We start from the raw sequence: 16,907 nt of genomic DNA on the forward strand, positions 1-16,907 counted from the left end.
ACTGATAATTAAATTTTGTAAAGAGTTTTCCCTTTATTGTTATATTTATTATAATCATTAATTTTGAATTTAAGTAAACTGTAGGTAAGATAAAATTGTCATGTGCGTTTTTATATTTATTTCCTCTCTACTATATGTTAAGTGGGAGTACTTTTCAGGTGTGCATGTATGTAATTAAAATAGTTTTCAGATTTAATAAGTTTGCAACAAACAGCTTGCATTGAAACTAATGTAGAAAAAATATCAAATTATTTACCATTTCGTACTAAGTATGATTATTTATTTTAAATTTCTGTTTTAATAACTGGATTTCAAGATAGTTAATAACTATGTACAAAACTGAAGATGTCTAAAAGCTTGAGAAAGACGTTATTAACATCCAAACTATAAATCCCTAACTTTTAAAATATTTTCAATAACAATTTACAATACTTCTGTGTTACTGATAATAACATCAAAACAGTACACAATGAATTTATATTTTATTTATTGTACCAGGAAAGCATTCAACTCTACAGTGGCCAAAAAATAATCGGATATTAGATTTCCTTTCCATATTACTCCATGTTGTGAGGCCGCTTCCGAATGACAAATTTTCTTATTCGTTTTTTTTTTGTGGATCCTTTTCAAAAATGTCCCCTTAAACAAATCAGAAGGGACCCGGGATGCCGGGCAAAACAATCTTAAAATTACCTTTTAGCCCCGAAAATTGTATTAAAAAAAAGGTATCTTGTCATTTTGCTCAAAAGTTCATAGATGTCGAGTTATAAGCGAGTTAAAATCTGAAAAATGTGAAAATACTTATGCATTTTCGTGGTTTGAAAACTCATAAATATGTAAATTATTAGTTTTCAGGTTGCCAAATGCCTAAATTGAAGTTTATACATTCAATTTTAAGATTCTAACGGGTAATCGGGGCTTACTTCAATATAGACCGTTGTTTTTTAATTGCTAATTATGCGAGTCCACTCGACTTTTAAGCCGCCGCACATCGCAATTTATGGTGCGTCTCTGTCGCACTTATTATACATACCCTACGTAGGTACTTATGCGAAAAATGCCCAACAAATACTTCACATTTATTAAAATTTTATACTTTATTATTAACATATCGTCGCCTTAATTGGAAAACCTTGTATATCCAATTTTGGACTAAAATGATATTTTTATTTCTGTGGATAGAAAACCTCGTCTTTCACCTAAAACAGCTGTCAAAATAAATATTTCTGCCTCGTACTGCCTTCTATTGAGAAAAAAAAGAACCACGTATATCAGTGAGCTCTCAATGTTTAGTAAGAAAACCACGCATACACGTCATACTTGTACTCGTTGTTTTAAGTGAAGTTTTTATTGCTGCTTTTATCTTCTACTATTTTCTTGAAGAAAAACAATAAAATACAGGTAAATTCAATATTTTATACACCTTTTAATTATATTTAATGACAATATACCTTAGTTTGTAAGGGTTATGTTTACAGAAAACCTCTTAAAAAGGTTAGGTTTACTATAGTTGTTTAGAAAACCTCGTACATCAGATTTACGGGGTTTTCTGTCTATACTGTGGCACAGTGAATGCATGCCATTTTACATGTTTTATACTGATTTACGAGCTTTTCTTTTTTGATTGTTAGACCTACTATTTTAGTTTTTTGATTTAAAGTAATAAATTTGAACAAAGACTGATAATTTCAAAGACCATAATTTCACATTTTTATTACGTTAGGTTATTACATTATATTAACACAGCTCTATTATTTTATGCAGACATGAGTTGTCGGAGCAAACTTCTTGTGGATTTAGCCCTGAAAAAAAAGCAAAAAAGTTTGGAGATTAAAGACTGTAGTCAACCATCACCCCTACTTGTAACAACCCCTACTTTGAAAATGGTCCCATACAGTACGCCAGCAGTTCTTTCTCAGGGTGAGTTCATAGTATACTATAGCGTCATAATATAAATACATTAATGACTTTAATGCTAGTGAAAATACAACAGTAACAATGTTCCGTTATTTTCAGATTACTGTTCACATGATAATCCAAACACTTCGCAGATAATGGAGTACGAACTTGTTCCGTCTGGCGAAGAAAATGAATTTATTTTAAAACCGGTTTCGAAACCTACAGAAGACATTTTAAATCGTAGTTCGGAACAATCAACAATCCTGGAGTTATCCAACTCATTGCCAGAATGGGATAAAATAACGCCGTCTCTAGGAGCAATAGTTGAAGACATAATAAATTTGAATGATGAAGATAACTTACGAGGAGAAACTATTTTGGAAGAAATAGCTGCCGAAGAAAACTCAACTCATGAGACAATTGAATATTATTTTGAAAATTCGGAAACATGTATTCCTAATGAAACTTTAATTGAAATGAGTGAAGATCCTGAACAAGGACGCATACAAGAAATCACTGAAAATTACACGACTGATGCACAGCCAGGGCAGGATCTTAATAAAAATGGATGTGAGATAGTGAACAGCAGAGACGTTTTAGGCAAACGAAAAAGGAATAAAAAGCCTTATAAACAAATATGGAAGACAGAACAGAGTAAAGAAAAAAGAATGAAGGGTGAAGAGTATTCTGGAAGGGGAAAAAATGAAGCTGGACAAATTATGTACGACATCAAAAGACCTAAAAGAGAGATGAAGTCTCGTTGTTTATGTAAACCTAAAAACAAGTCAGTTTTTCAATGCCATAGAATTACGGAAAAAATTAGGAAAACGATTTTCATAGATTATTGGCTCTTAAATTGGGAAGAACGCCGCATTTTGATTAGGCAACTAGTTGACAACAGAAATGTATCACGTAGAAAAGTAGAGTCAGAAAATGTGCGACGAAAGGGTTCTTTATACTATCATTTAAAAGTTGATCAGAGTCAACAAAGAATTCGTGTATGCAAAAAGATGTTCCTAAACACCTTATGTATGGGAGAATGGGCGGTTTTAAACTGGGTAACAACTCAATCTGTCAGGATGGGAGAACTGCAAGTAGAGGAAGAGGGAAGTGGAGATGATGAAGAGGGAAGGGAAAATGGAGACGATGGAGAGAATATTGCACATTTACGATCACATGTAAATAGAGAGAAAAAAAAAGACGCTGATACCTCACGTAAAACCATTCTCAAAGAGTTCTTTAATAACTTACCAAAGCTAGAGTCGCACTATTGCAGAAAAACTACTAAGAAACTGTACTTGGAGCAGAATTGGCAATCTAAAGCACATCTTTATAGAGAATATAAGTCTTATTGTGAATCAGTAGGAAAAAGTAACTACATCGCTTCTGATTGTTTATTCTACACAGTGTTTGACGAATTAAATCTTGCCTTATTCTCCCCAAAAAAAGATCAGTGTGATTTGTGCTGTTCTTTTACTAAGGGTAACTTATCTCAAGAAGAATACTCTACTCATTTAGAAAAAAAAACTAAAGCAAGGGAAGAAAAACAGTATGACAAAGAGAAAACAGACAACAGAACGGCAGTGTTTACCATGGATGTACAGGCTGTGCTTTTATGCCCATCATTGAACGCATCTGCTTTGTACTATCGAACGAAATTAAAAGTACATAATTTCACAATTTATAACCTCAAAACTAACAATGCATTTTGTTATCTCTGGGACTAATCCGAGGGAGGAGTAACTGCTGACGAGTTTACATCTGTTATTATACATTTCATAACTTCTGAAATTGACAGCTCCAAATATGACAACGTGATTTTGTATAGTGACGGATGTACATACCAGAATAGAAACTGCATTCTATCCAATGCGCTAAGACTTATTGCACAAAAAACTGGTTTGACAATAACTCAAAAATATTTAGAAAAGGGGCACACACAAATGGAGTGCGACTCAATTCATAGTGTTATTGAACGAAAACTAAGACATAGAGAAATATACTCTCCCGCTGGATATGTGGAAGTATGTCGTACAGCAAGAATCAACCCTAGTCCCTACAAAGTTCACTACCTGGATCACCAGTTTTTTAAAATGTACAGTGCATTGAAGTTTATACCAACGATTCGACCGGGAAATAAAAAAGGAGATCCCGTGGTAACTGATTTGAGATGCATTCAATATAAGCCTGATGGTGGGGTGAAGTATAAATTAAACTTTTCAGATGATTTTTCTGATCTTCCATGCAGGATTAAAAACCCAGCAGCTGATGTTACATTGAAACTACTACACAGCACAAAAATTCCCATTCAATCAAGGAAGTTCATTGATCTACAAGAGATTAAATCCGTCTTGCCAAGAGATGTACATCTTTTTTATGATAGCCTTCCTCACTACGCGAAAAACTCCAGCACTATTTGTAGCGGAGGTGTGTGCTCATGTATTTTAAAATAATGTATCTTAATATGAATAAATGTATACTTTTTTATAATATAAAAGAAATTTATATTTTAAAATATACTTTTTTAATATTATTGTTTATCTCTATTTTCCAAAATCATTCTTTCAAAATGGGTAAATATTTATTGTTTTAATTTTGATACCTATAATACACAAATAACACTATCAAATGAATAATTATTCCAATAATATTCACTGCTTATTAATAATTATTTTTAACAATCGATTTAGCAACAATTATTAATTTTCTTCTGTGATGAGCTTAAAGAAAACCTTGCAAATAATAAAAACAAGTACAAGAAAACCACGTATATTCTGCAAAAGCAAGAAAACCACGTAAATATAAATGGACTAAAATGGAAAACCTTGTATTTCACTGGTTAAAAGTGATAATGACAAGTTACAGATATAATTTTAGTATTTTTATGTTAAATGTAATATCATTACTTTAGTGTTTCAAGAAATTTTATTAAACATTATATTTAAAGGTGTCTAATCAGTTTTTACTCTCTCCTGTAAAATTTGGTTTTTGTGATATACGAGGTTTTCTATTTAAGGCGACGATATATTTTTTTCTTAATGATTTATTTATTTATTCAATTAATTATTGCCAATGTGCTAATTAAACACCCAAATAAAAACAAACGGTCGAAATTGAAATAAACCCAGATAACTCATCAGAATCTTGAAATTGAATGTTTAAATTTCAATTTAGGCACTTGACCACCGCAAAAATAATGTAAATACACATGAATTTTCAAGCTTCGAAAATTCTTATTTTCGCATTTTTCAGACTCTAAATCGCTTAAAACTTGAAATCTACCAAGTTTTGAGAAAAATGACAGAAAATTTTTTTGTTTAAGATGACGCAAAAATGCTAAAAACATATTTTCGGAAGCAAAAAAGGTGATGTTTTGGATTTACATATTAAAAAACAATTTCTGCCTAAAAATTTCGCACTGCACCCTTCTGATTTGTTTACCGAATTGGAACAACCCGACAGGTTGTGTTAACTCCGGACCCCGGAAGTGTCATAGGTTTTCGAAACGGACCCTCAGGAAATATAATTGGTGACCCCTAGTCTAGATAACGTTTAAAAAGATATATTACTGAGAATAATCTTCACAATGTTTTTTTAGGATATCAGATTCGATCAAAGGTCCAAAAGTAGAGATCAAAGTCCAGGCTCTGACACTTTTTGGATATGTAGCTCGTAGACAACCGACTTGGCTATACAAACTACAAGAACATATTCTCCTTAGGGATATACTAAAATTACTCAGAGTAAGTCACAATTTAAATCACACTAATCGCAAAAAGTATAGCATAATTTTTAAAACAGAAAAAAAGTTTAAAATTAATTTTTAACAGAATGTTATACTGCCGTCCTCAAATAAAACGCGGTATGTGCAGCCAACTTAAAACCGAGAAATCGGCTCTCAAAGTTTTTTCTCGGGACTCTATATGTGATGACGCATATTCCAATTTGTTTATTTTGGTAGTAAATAAAATGATACGGCTTTCAGACTTTGCAGAAGCATAAATAAGGTCACAACGAAACCACATATAGCAAAAACTAGATTTTCAATTTTTTTGCAGACACCGCGTTTTAATTGAGGACGGCAGTATAATACTCGTCTATGGTCTCCTTTAGGCAGATGGTCTCCTTTTTTTTAACATCCAACGTTTATTGCAATCTGTCTAATCACAAACAATAAGCAATACATATAATTATTGAAAAATAACACAGATGGAAGCCGCCCAGTGGCGAGCACCCAGTAAGACATATAACATTATAATTTTAAAATAAGACATAACAATTACTTGGAACATAATACATAGATAAAATTTAGTATAGTGGACAGTTCAGACAATAAAAATATGATTATTAAAAGTCTAAGGAACATGAATAAAAATACGAAGAAGTTTAAACAATCACTAAAACTAAAACATGATTATTTCACTGCACTATGACACTGCACTCTGTTGTTGCTCTGATGTCCAGATGTACTAGAGGTCCAAAGAGTCAGGTCTTTTTAATCGTCTTTCATGAGAAATGTTGAGCAGGTCCGTGGCGAGTGGATTTGGATGGCAGGATAGTCTGGTCTTATATCTAGAATTTACAGCAGATATTGCTTCGCTAACTGTTGGTAGCTGTAGGTCGTGGTGCAATCTCTGGTTCGTAACATACCAAGGGGCATTGCAGATCTGGCGCAACACTTTTGATTGGAACCTTTGAAGTTTTTGAATGTTGGTATTACTTGCTGTTCCCCATATTTGTGCTGCATATAGCCACACCGGTTTTAAAATACTTTTATAAATCATAATTTTGTTCTCCAGGCTAAGATTTGATTTCCTACTCATGTACCAATACATTTTCCTGTAGATTAGGCCGAGTTGAAGACGTTTCTTCCAGATGTGGGTGCCCCAATTAAGTTTACTATCTAAATGAATTCCCAGGTATTTTACGGCGGTATTGACTGGTAGTGGAGTGTTATTTATAGAAACCGGAGGCGCGACACCTTTTTTTAAAGTAAATGTTATTTGTGTGGATTTTAAACTGTTGACTTGTACTCGCCACAATTTAAGCCAGCTCTCTAGTTTAGTCAGATGATTTTGCAATACCTCGGATGCTTCTGTTGCTATAGGATTTGAAGCCATTATAACTGTGTCATCCGCATATGTAGCAATTGTTGTATTAATGGTGGTTGGAAGATCCGATGTGTATAATAAGTAGAGTGTTGGTCCTAATATGCTTCCTTGTGGAACTCCAGAACATATTGGAAACAGGTTAGTAATTTCCCCTCCTCTTTTGACTTGAAAAAATCTATCTGTCAGATAGGATCTTAATAGTGAACTTACGGGATAAGGAAATATGGATTTAATCTTGGAGATAAGACCTACATGCCAAACTTTGTCGAATGCCTGTGAGACATCTAGGAATGCAGCTGTACAGTAATTTTTGTGTTCGAGCGAATTTCTGATAGTTTTTACTACCCTATGAATTTGCTCGATGGTACCATGTTGTTTCCTAAAGCCAAACTGATAATTAGGTAAAACATTGTTGCTGTCTAATGTAGGCTCTAGTCTTCTCAGGAAAAGCCGCTCGAACATTTTGGATATAATAGACAACAAGCTTATTGGACGATATGAAGATACTTCCGCGTGATCCTTATTAGGTTTTGGGATTAGAACAATTTGAGCTACTTTCCATTGGAGTGGAAAGTAACCTGTTTTTAATATTGAATTAAATATATAAGTAATTAAGCTTACACCTTCGTTGGGTAGATTTTTCAGTACCAAACTAGATATTATATCATACCAGGTGACTTCTTATTCTCCAGATTATCAATTACTTCTTCTACTTCAGATTTCTTGAAAATTTTAATAGGCAGAGCCATTTGATATGGTGCGTTTATGACTTCACGAATATCTTCTTCTTCTTCAGCTGAGACTTCCCTCTGATGCGGTTGAAATACCTCGCATAAATGATTTGCGAAAGTATAAGCTTTATCTTTGTCAGTTTTAGCCCATGTGCCATTTGGTTTCCTGATTGGCATATTCATTTGTTCGTTGTCTTTAAGTTTTTTTGTTAGTTTCCACAGAGAATAATTTGTATCATCTCAAGGTGAGAGGTTCTTTAAATAATTGTTGAATCAAAGAAACATGAAACGAAAAACATGAAACATAAAACGTGAAACACGTTTCATAAAAATAAAACTATGCTAAACAAATAGAAGTCCGCATACCGATGAAACGAGTGTGATTCATGCGTGTGAAACATTTTTATCTTCCGAAGGCGCACACCAAAGAAACATGAAACGTGAAACACGTTTCATCGAAATAAAACACGACTAAACAAATAGACGTCCGCATATCTATGAAACGAGTGTGATTCATGCCCATGAAACATTTTTATCTTCTTGAAACGTGTTTCATGAAATAGGACGTGTTCTATTTTTCGATATCAGTTTCATTGTTTTAACTAATTAATTACATGCGTAAAATGAATGCGACCAAGAATTTAATATTGTATTGGATTCTGTGGTGGAGCAGAACGAAGAGTTGTACAATAATTATAACCTGAAGTGGTACTCGAATAGACAATAACAAGAAAATATCGTTTTTTTTAAACCAGGACGGATTATTTAATTCGTTTGCAACCAAATATTATGTACTATGGTTATGATTTTTGGACAGTAGTAAAAGAGTTGCCACAACAGCAACGACCTCGTTATCGTCACTTTCCATTATTTACTATACAAATTTTATTTTTGTTTCTTTGATTAGTATATTAGTGCAGAAAACAGAGATTAAACTTCGCAAACTCGACACAAGTCCGGTATTATTTTTTTTTCTGGTATATCAAGCGGTGCTTATTATGAGACTAACTTTTTTTTTAAGATTTGCCCCGGAACACATATTTTCATTCCTTTAAAGGGGGTAGGGAAAAATCCTACTCCATTAGTAGGGTTTTTTTATAAATATATTTATATATACATTTATATATTATGGTTATTGCAAAATCCCTGCGGAAACTACCCCTATCCCTAAAAATAAGTTTGGTGAGCATGTTTTTACGATTTTCTCATTACCTATATATTTTTTTGAAACAACGCTTATACAGAATTAAAGACCACTATTTGCTCTACAAATAAGTTCCTATGCATTTTTTTCGTATAAGCAACACTTCCGGCACAGTGGCGCCTCAAACCTCAGAAATGCTTTGGCGGGCTTCAGTTTTTGTTTTTTTTTCGTCACCTATTCATTTTATTAATAATATCCTTACGACAAATAAAAGAACACACTAACTGCTACATATTATAACCTATATATATATTTAACTTTCTTTGCACCTTAAAGCCACAGTGGTGACCCATAGTCAATTTTTGCACATTTTCTTTATTCATTTTCCTTTTTTTTTGAGTGATTTCGGGAAGAATATGGGGGTGAATTATACAAATTTGTAAATAATACTTGTACATGGGTAATCGCTGAAAGTTTTTTACGCTAGCATAAGCGGTTCAGATGGTATATATAAAAAGGGGCGTTTTAAAATTTAACACCCTGTAATTAAAAAATGGACAATTGCCCTTAAATGAAACCTACACCAAAAAATCAGACATTTATTTGTGAATAATTGCCGCTGGGTTGTTTCTTAATTCCCATTACGGTTAGGGAGAAATAATTCTTTTTTTAAAACATATTTTTTTAAAACTTGCCAACTTTGGGGCGCCACCTCCGCTAAACGGTGTGAGACAGATATATGCTGTCGCGGAATAAATTGTAGGAAATATAGTCCTCTTCATATTTCTATTGAGGAATTTTTTGCAATGACGTACAGGAAGGGCTACGTTTCGCAAAAACGACAAACTACCCAAAGGGATGAAAATGGGTGTTCCGGGGCGATATCTTTTAAGAAAAAGTTAGTCTCATTAAAAGTACCCCTTGATATACTGAAAAAAAAATATAACCAGACTTATTTGCGAAGTTCGACCTTTGTTGCCTACACTACATAACATGAAACGGTTTCGTTCTTCACAATTTATTTTTGTTTTATGTTTCACGTTTCTTTGATATTAAAAAGCAATTAAAGAGCGGCGCCGACAGCAAAGACCACGTCACTATCCATTGCCGACTATACAAATTTTATGTTTGTTTTATCGATTAGCTTATCACATGAAGCGGTTACTTTTTTTACAATCTATTTGTTTCATGTTTCACGTTTAATGTTTCACGTTTCATGTTTCTTTGATGTGCCTTAGGGATCTACAAACCCATAACATTTTAAGTTGAAGAGTGTTTTTGCAGAAGAAAAGAAGTTAAACAAACCATTGATAAGAGAGAATATCTTTTATTTTGGACATTTTTTTTATGTAATTATGTTTATTTACAATCTACATCATTAAAAAAGTATTAAGTAAATTTGTTCCATGTTTTTGGGCATGAAGAAGAGACTTCCAATGATGTCTCATCTTATTCTATTTATGTTTAAGTTTTAAAATAGGTCCTGAGGCCAGGTTCTATCTAGTCTCCTTGTGGCAGGGCCATTATGGAATAATTCCTTTACTAACTCATTGTCATGGTGAATGGTACGCTCATTTTGTGACTCCGTGGCTCGATGGATTTCTTCTCTGATGAAAGGTATATTTAAGTCTTCATGAAGTGTTTGATTATTTACGTACCATGGTGCATCCACTATTGATCTTAGAACTTTAGACTGAAATCTTTGGATGATATTCAGTGATATTGACTTTGTACAGCCCCAGAAGTGTAGTCCGTCGTACCAAATAGGTTTGAGTATTGCTTTGTACAGAAGAATTTTGTTTGGATGTTGAGTTTTGATCTGCGTCCAAGGAGCCAATACATTTGCCGGAATTTCAAGTCTAGTTGTCTTCTTTTGGTCTGGATATGTTTCTTCCAAGTAAGACGTTGGTCAAGATGGAGGCCAAGGTATTTAGCGTCTGTTACTGTTGGTATTCGTTCATTTTCCATTCTTACAGGTGGGCATGTGTTGTGGCGGTTGGTAGAATTTTGGACATTTGTATTCGAGAATTTGAGCTTTGCTCTATGTCTGTTGGGAGTTTTCAATGAGGAGGTGCGTTCTTACAAAATAGAGTAATATAACGTCAGAACAAGCAGTCCAAATTGTAGGTTTGATTGGAGATGGACGATCGCAGCAATATCTTGCTGATTATATGAGAATCCACCAATCCAGAATTTAAAGAGCTTTAAGAAGGTATAGAGAACGTGCAGGATACACAAGAAGACCAGTTTCAGGATTTCCCAGGTGCAAGAACCCCGCAGATGGCCGTTATTTATGTCTGCAGACTTACATACATACATACATACATACATACATACATACATACATACATACATACATACATACATACATACATATATACATTACGTCCGTAATGTTCGAATAAGGGTCAGTTCGGTTCGAAACATAGTAAGGGAATTTGGAATCAGAGCTAGAATGCCTGCTATTGCTCCAACTATTATTGGAGATAATTTCGATTTTATGCAAGACAACGGTAGCCGGCACGTTGCTAGAATAACAATGCAATATCTTCAAGAGGTTGGTATTTAAGTTCTCGATTTGCCAGCCGTCAGCCCAGACCTAAACCCAATTGCGCATGTTTAGGACTACCTAGAAAGAGCCCGTATCGTCGCTCTAATAACCTCGATGAACTGGAAATTGCTTTAACGGAAGAATGGGAAAATTTGGATTTGGAGTACATACAGTGTCTGATAAGAGGTCTTTCACAGAGAATGAGTCATTAGAGCCAGAGGTGGTAATACAAGATACTAAAATGTTCAATTTGTCCTTGAAATGTCTTATTTCATAGATTTGTATTTTTCATTTTTGTTGAATAATTGTTAATTTAGTTTTTTTGACCTGTTAGTCTTTGATTTTTCATTTTACTGGAATAAACCACTATTATATATACCTACGTTTCATTCCTTGACATTTTCCAAAAAATTTAGGAGATACTAATAAAAACTTATAGACTTAATATATTTATGCGATACTTTTTGAGACGAGTGCATTTATTTTCATTTCATTCGAAAGTTTTGAAAATGTGTATATATTTTTTAGTTCTATTTATATAGTACCTTTACTGTAGTTCTGGCAACGAAGCTGAAATATACTTAACTGTTTTGTCTACATTTATAATGTCGTTTCTAGAATGAAGTGGAACTTTTGCCATTAATAAGCGCCCTTCTCGTTTTAATAGTGTTGTTGCCAATGATTCCCTCGTCCATGGGGAATTGCTTAAGAGATATTTTTGACATTTTCAGGTGAGTACTGGTATTAAAACATTACATAAGCAAGTAGTTTCTGCATTTGTGACACAAGTTTAATTATTGAACACTCGACATTATTATATTATGTAGGGGAGCCCAAGCGGGGATTTTTGCAGTTATTCGAGCGCGTCAGATTATCACATGGGGAGAAACCTTGTACCCTGTAAATGTACCTCTACTATATATTGGCGCTTAATACAGGGGAGTTGGTTAAGTGGGGTCCGAAAAAAATCTATCCTTAGAAAAACTCGAAATCGTCAGATTAAGATAAGGTAAGTTAAGTACATGCAAAACAGTGTATATTTCAAAAATCTAACGATTTGAGCGGGCGTAAGGAAATGGGCGAGTCACAAAGTTTCACAGAAAAAGTGCGAATATTTCGGGAAATGAACGTCAGATCGAAAAACAAAAAAATACATGTTCAGTATTTTTCAAAAATCTATCGAATGATATCAAACACGACCCCCCACGTTGAGGGGTGGGGGGTAAATTTAAAATTTTAAATACGAACCCCGCGATATTTCGCGAAATGAACATCAGATCGAAAAACTGCAAAATATATGTATTCAATATTTTTGAAAAATCTATCGAATGACATCAAACAGGGGCGGCAAAGGTGGGGTTGGGGGTTACCTTAAAATCTTAAATAGGAGCCCCCAATTTTTATTGCAGACTTTAATTCTTTACGTAAAAATATGCAACTTTTATTTGAGACATTTTTTCGTACAATGGATAGATGGCGCTATAATCGGAAAAAACGATTGTTGGAAATGGAAAATTAAATTAAAAAATGGAAAGTCCCCTACTTTATGGAAAACAACTTTTTTTGGTTTTAGGACCTACTCTTCACAACCCAATAGGTCCCCATAACATTGGAGTAACTGCAAATTTAGCATACTTTCCTCCCCTACTATTATATTAATCACCCTGTAGAATCCGGAATATTATCCAAGCCTGGCGAATATCATTGTCTACATTTTTCATAAATAACTTTTTTGGATATTCTGTACCATAATGGAATTATCAACCGATTCCGCACTGCAAACTCACCCTGTATGTGATTCAGTATCTTCTGAGTATATTTTTGTTCACTGACTATACTTTATTACTTTCTACAGCTACGCTAAGTGTTAAACGTAGAATCACTGAATACGAAAATCATCGAGTTTCAAGTGAAAGATGTAAAATACACCCAGTAGCAGACGATTAGACGAGAAATCTGTGAAAGGAATAAATATTAATATGACCCGATATACAAACATGGTAAACTAACTTTTCCCCAAAATAAACTACAGTGGAACCTCGATAACTCGGATTAATCGGGACCGCGGCCGATCCGGGTTAGCCGGAGAATATGGTAAAAATTAATAAAATACGGTATACTTACAGATAAACTCCGTTATAATTGAAATAACATGACATATATATGCACAGTACCTACACATCTAAATTATTAAAAACACGCAAACACAAACCTAAGCAAACGGAAGCAAACAATACAAGACTGTACTACACACAATATAGTCACAATCGGAACGATGTTATGAACAGTGAAAACTAAGATCATTGTTTAAAAAAGAATTTTTTAAATAGTCTTTTAGTATTTTTTAAACAATGCTATGACAGTTTGAAATAAATAAAGGAATAACAGGTGCCTGTTGTTTCCGTTAAATCCGAGACAATGACCGTCGCTCTGCCGCCGCCGCCGTGTGCCATGAGTCATTTTTACAATCGTATACATAGTTCACATTACACAAATACACATTATCTCTCAAATATTATATTACATACTATCCCTTGCAAGATAATTCGGATGGAATCCCTCAGATTAAGAGACTGGGCCGATATCAAGCACAAAATAATCTGGGGAATTTCATCCGAATTATCTTGCAACGGATAGTAAGTACATTTTTATTGTTGAAATGTTTGTCTGATGAAAATCGGTCCGGGTTAGCAGGACTTCCGGGTTATCGGGGCCGACTTATCGGGGTTCCACTGTACTTCATAGGGGTATTGAAAGAACCAAAAAAGTCTTGCATATAATATAAAAATACGAGACGAAGACCTATTGAATTCAATTAAATCCAGTTCATCCTTACACCGGGAGGAACCCAGTACCAAGGTTCTAGGATCTTTCCTTCAAAAGTTAGAGGAATCTATGTACCTCTGTTTTTTTCTACTTTTTCTTCAAGAAAAATATGGTAATTTGAGAAGAAAACCTATTGACCATAATTCGATAGGGTTGGCCTTAGCAAGATAAACCTAGGCTCGAAAATCTTTTGAGTTTTTTGGTCCTTAATGATAACGTGTTTAAAAGTTTTTGTATATTATTCAAATTAGAAATATTTTAGTAAGTTCTTACACGAAATTGTGTTGATTGGCTGTATTTTTTCTAGTCGTCTAGCATCTTGGAATTGCAACCCAGGAAAAATTGTCGAAGACCAATTGATACATATGCAGGTCGCCCTATATGCTCTATTTTTAAGATTATATGGAATGTATCCGTGTAATTTTTTGGGATATCTCAAGGTTCAGTACAAAGATAAGAATACTCCAGTATTTGTCCATACTATTAAGGTAAGTTTGTGTAAACTTTATTGCATAATACGTATTGTCTAATATTAAATAGTAAAAGTATTGTCTGTATTAAATTGAGGAAATTTGGAGAGCTGTCAAAGTTGAGGATGTTTTGAAAGTAAGCATTTATGAAATGTGTAAGACAAGCTATTTATTTTTTTCTAAATTGGCGCTAATGGCGCTTTTACTCTGGGCTAATTAGCAAAATACAAGGAAAAGTTATTTACCAGCAATTTTATTGCTGGAATCGAATCTTATTATTGTATGTATTAATAATATAGGTATGCAAAGTCCGCAGATAGTGTGCTACTTTTTTTATAAACAAAATGGCGCCTGAAAATCGTGTTTTTTTCAATTTTTGCTCTATAACTTTAAAGATTTTAACTTTACACCAAAAACACCCAAATAAAAATTCACCGCAATTAAATTCTGCATAGAGACGTGTTTTTCCTGATTCACTTCGACGAAAACTTTCCCCGGAAAAAGCGGGTTTTCCAACAAAATCTTTAATTTTCAACTAAAATTTTAGATAAGTAATTGTTAATAAATAATTAAGTAACTTGGTAATGTAAAAGCCCTTTTCATATAGATTATAATTCCAAGAGCCGATGGAAATTGAATGAACAGTTTAGCAACAATTGAATTGTTAATTAAAACAAATAGAATATCTCGGGAAATATTAAACTAAATTAAATTGTGAAAACGGTATTCAAAAATCAGCGGCAGGACGCTTCTTTTAAAAGAAAAAACGTTTAATTATAACGAGTGGTTCCTGAGATACAACGGGTCAAAATTGACCGGAATTTACGGCAAATATATAAACAATAAGATCATAATTTTCAAACAATCACCTTTTTATCTTTGTCCGCTTTCTCCACACCAATTTTCATATGTTTACAATACTCATAACATATATTATTATAATAAAAACTATCGATAATACGTGTGGAAATTGACAAAAATAGCAAAATTCCAATCAAAAATTAGGTTGAAGAAAATGTAACCCTCAAAGTTCAAAATCGGTATACGATAAAGAAATGCATTTTCTCGGCATCCCATGGAGCAATTTCCTTCATTCTTTTTTTGTTCTCTATTAACTCGAGTAGAGCCATCGAACTAACTCATTATTAAATGTCAGACTTGCTTTTGTTTTGTTATAATAGATTAATTTATTTATAAGAACAGAAAACTACATATTTTTTCCAGTTCTAGGCTTTTTTTTAGATAAACTTACTACAAGTGTACCTTTTAAAGTTAAAAACATAAATATTCTCATTTGAAAGCTGTATAATTATTTTAACAATTTTTGTTTAAACAAATTAAAATTTCGTGTTATAATAAATAAATTAATTTATTATAACAAAACAAAAGCAAGTTTGACATTTAATAATGCCTTAGTTCGATGGCTCTACTCGAGTTATTAGGGAACAAAAAAAGAATGAAGGAAATTGCTCCATGGGAAGCCGAGAAAATGCATTTTTTTAACGTACACCGATTTTGAACTTTGAGGGTTACATTTTCTCCAACCTAATTTTTGATTGGAATTTTGCTATTTTTGGCAATTTTCACACGTATTATCGATAATTTTTATTATAATAATGTATGTTATGAGTATTTTAAAGATATGAAAATTGGTGTGGAGAAAGAGTACAAAAATAAAAAGGTGATTGCTTAAAAATTATGATCCTATTGTTTATATCTTTGCCGTAAATTCCGGTCAAATTTGACCGGTTGTATCTCAGGAACCACTTGTTATAATTAAACGTTTTTTCTTTTAAAAGAAGTGGCCTGCCGCTGTTTTCCGACTACCGTTTTTACAATTTAATCTAGTTTATTATTTCCCGAGATATTCTATTTGTTTATGAGCCAAAAAATTGTTTATAATTTTAAAATATTCCTGAGGCCGCCTAAATAGTCCAATTTCAATTCTGTAAAGTACGTTAGATAGGTATAGTGTCTTTTTATGAAAAAATCATAGTTATTCTTATGCTTCATAATTATTGTCGTTATTATAGCGACCATAAATTTTGAATTAACAATTCAATTGTTGCTAAACTGTTCATTCAATTTCCATCGGCTTCTGGAATTATGATCTATACGAAAAAGGCTTTTACTTTACGAAGTTACTTAATGATTGATTAACAATTACTTATCTAA

General features: G+C 33.1%; 1 protein-coding gene across 4 annotated transcripts in view; it reads left to right on the top strand.

Annotated features, from left to right (window-relative positions):
- The window catches only part of LOC114327680 (hamartin), a 117,254-nt gene that overhangs the window by 21,071 nt on the left and 79,276 nt on the right, over window positions 1–16,907 (top strand). For all 4 annotated transcript variants that reach the window (XM_050643606.1, XM_050643609.1, XM_050643607.1 and 1 more), the window contains exons 4-6: window positions 5,498–5,642; window positions 12,055–12,167; window positions 14,570–14,750. In XM_050643606.1, coding sequence (XP_050499563.1) covers window positions 5,498–5,642; window positions 12,055–12,167; window positions 14,570–14,750 — 439 coding nt within the window. The remainder of the gene's footprint in view (window positions 1–5,497; window positions 5,643–12,054; window positions 12,168–14,569; window positions 14,751–16,907) is intronic.

Source organism: Diabrotica virgifera, chromosome 2 (assembly GCF_917563875.1).
Source record: "Diabrotica virgifera virgifera chromosome 2, PGI_DIABVI_V3a".
In the NCBI taxonomy this organism is placed as follows: domain Eukaryota; kingdom Metazoa; phylum Arthropoda; class Insecta; order Coleoptera; family Chrysomelidae; genus Diabrotica; species Diabrotica virgifera.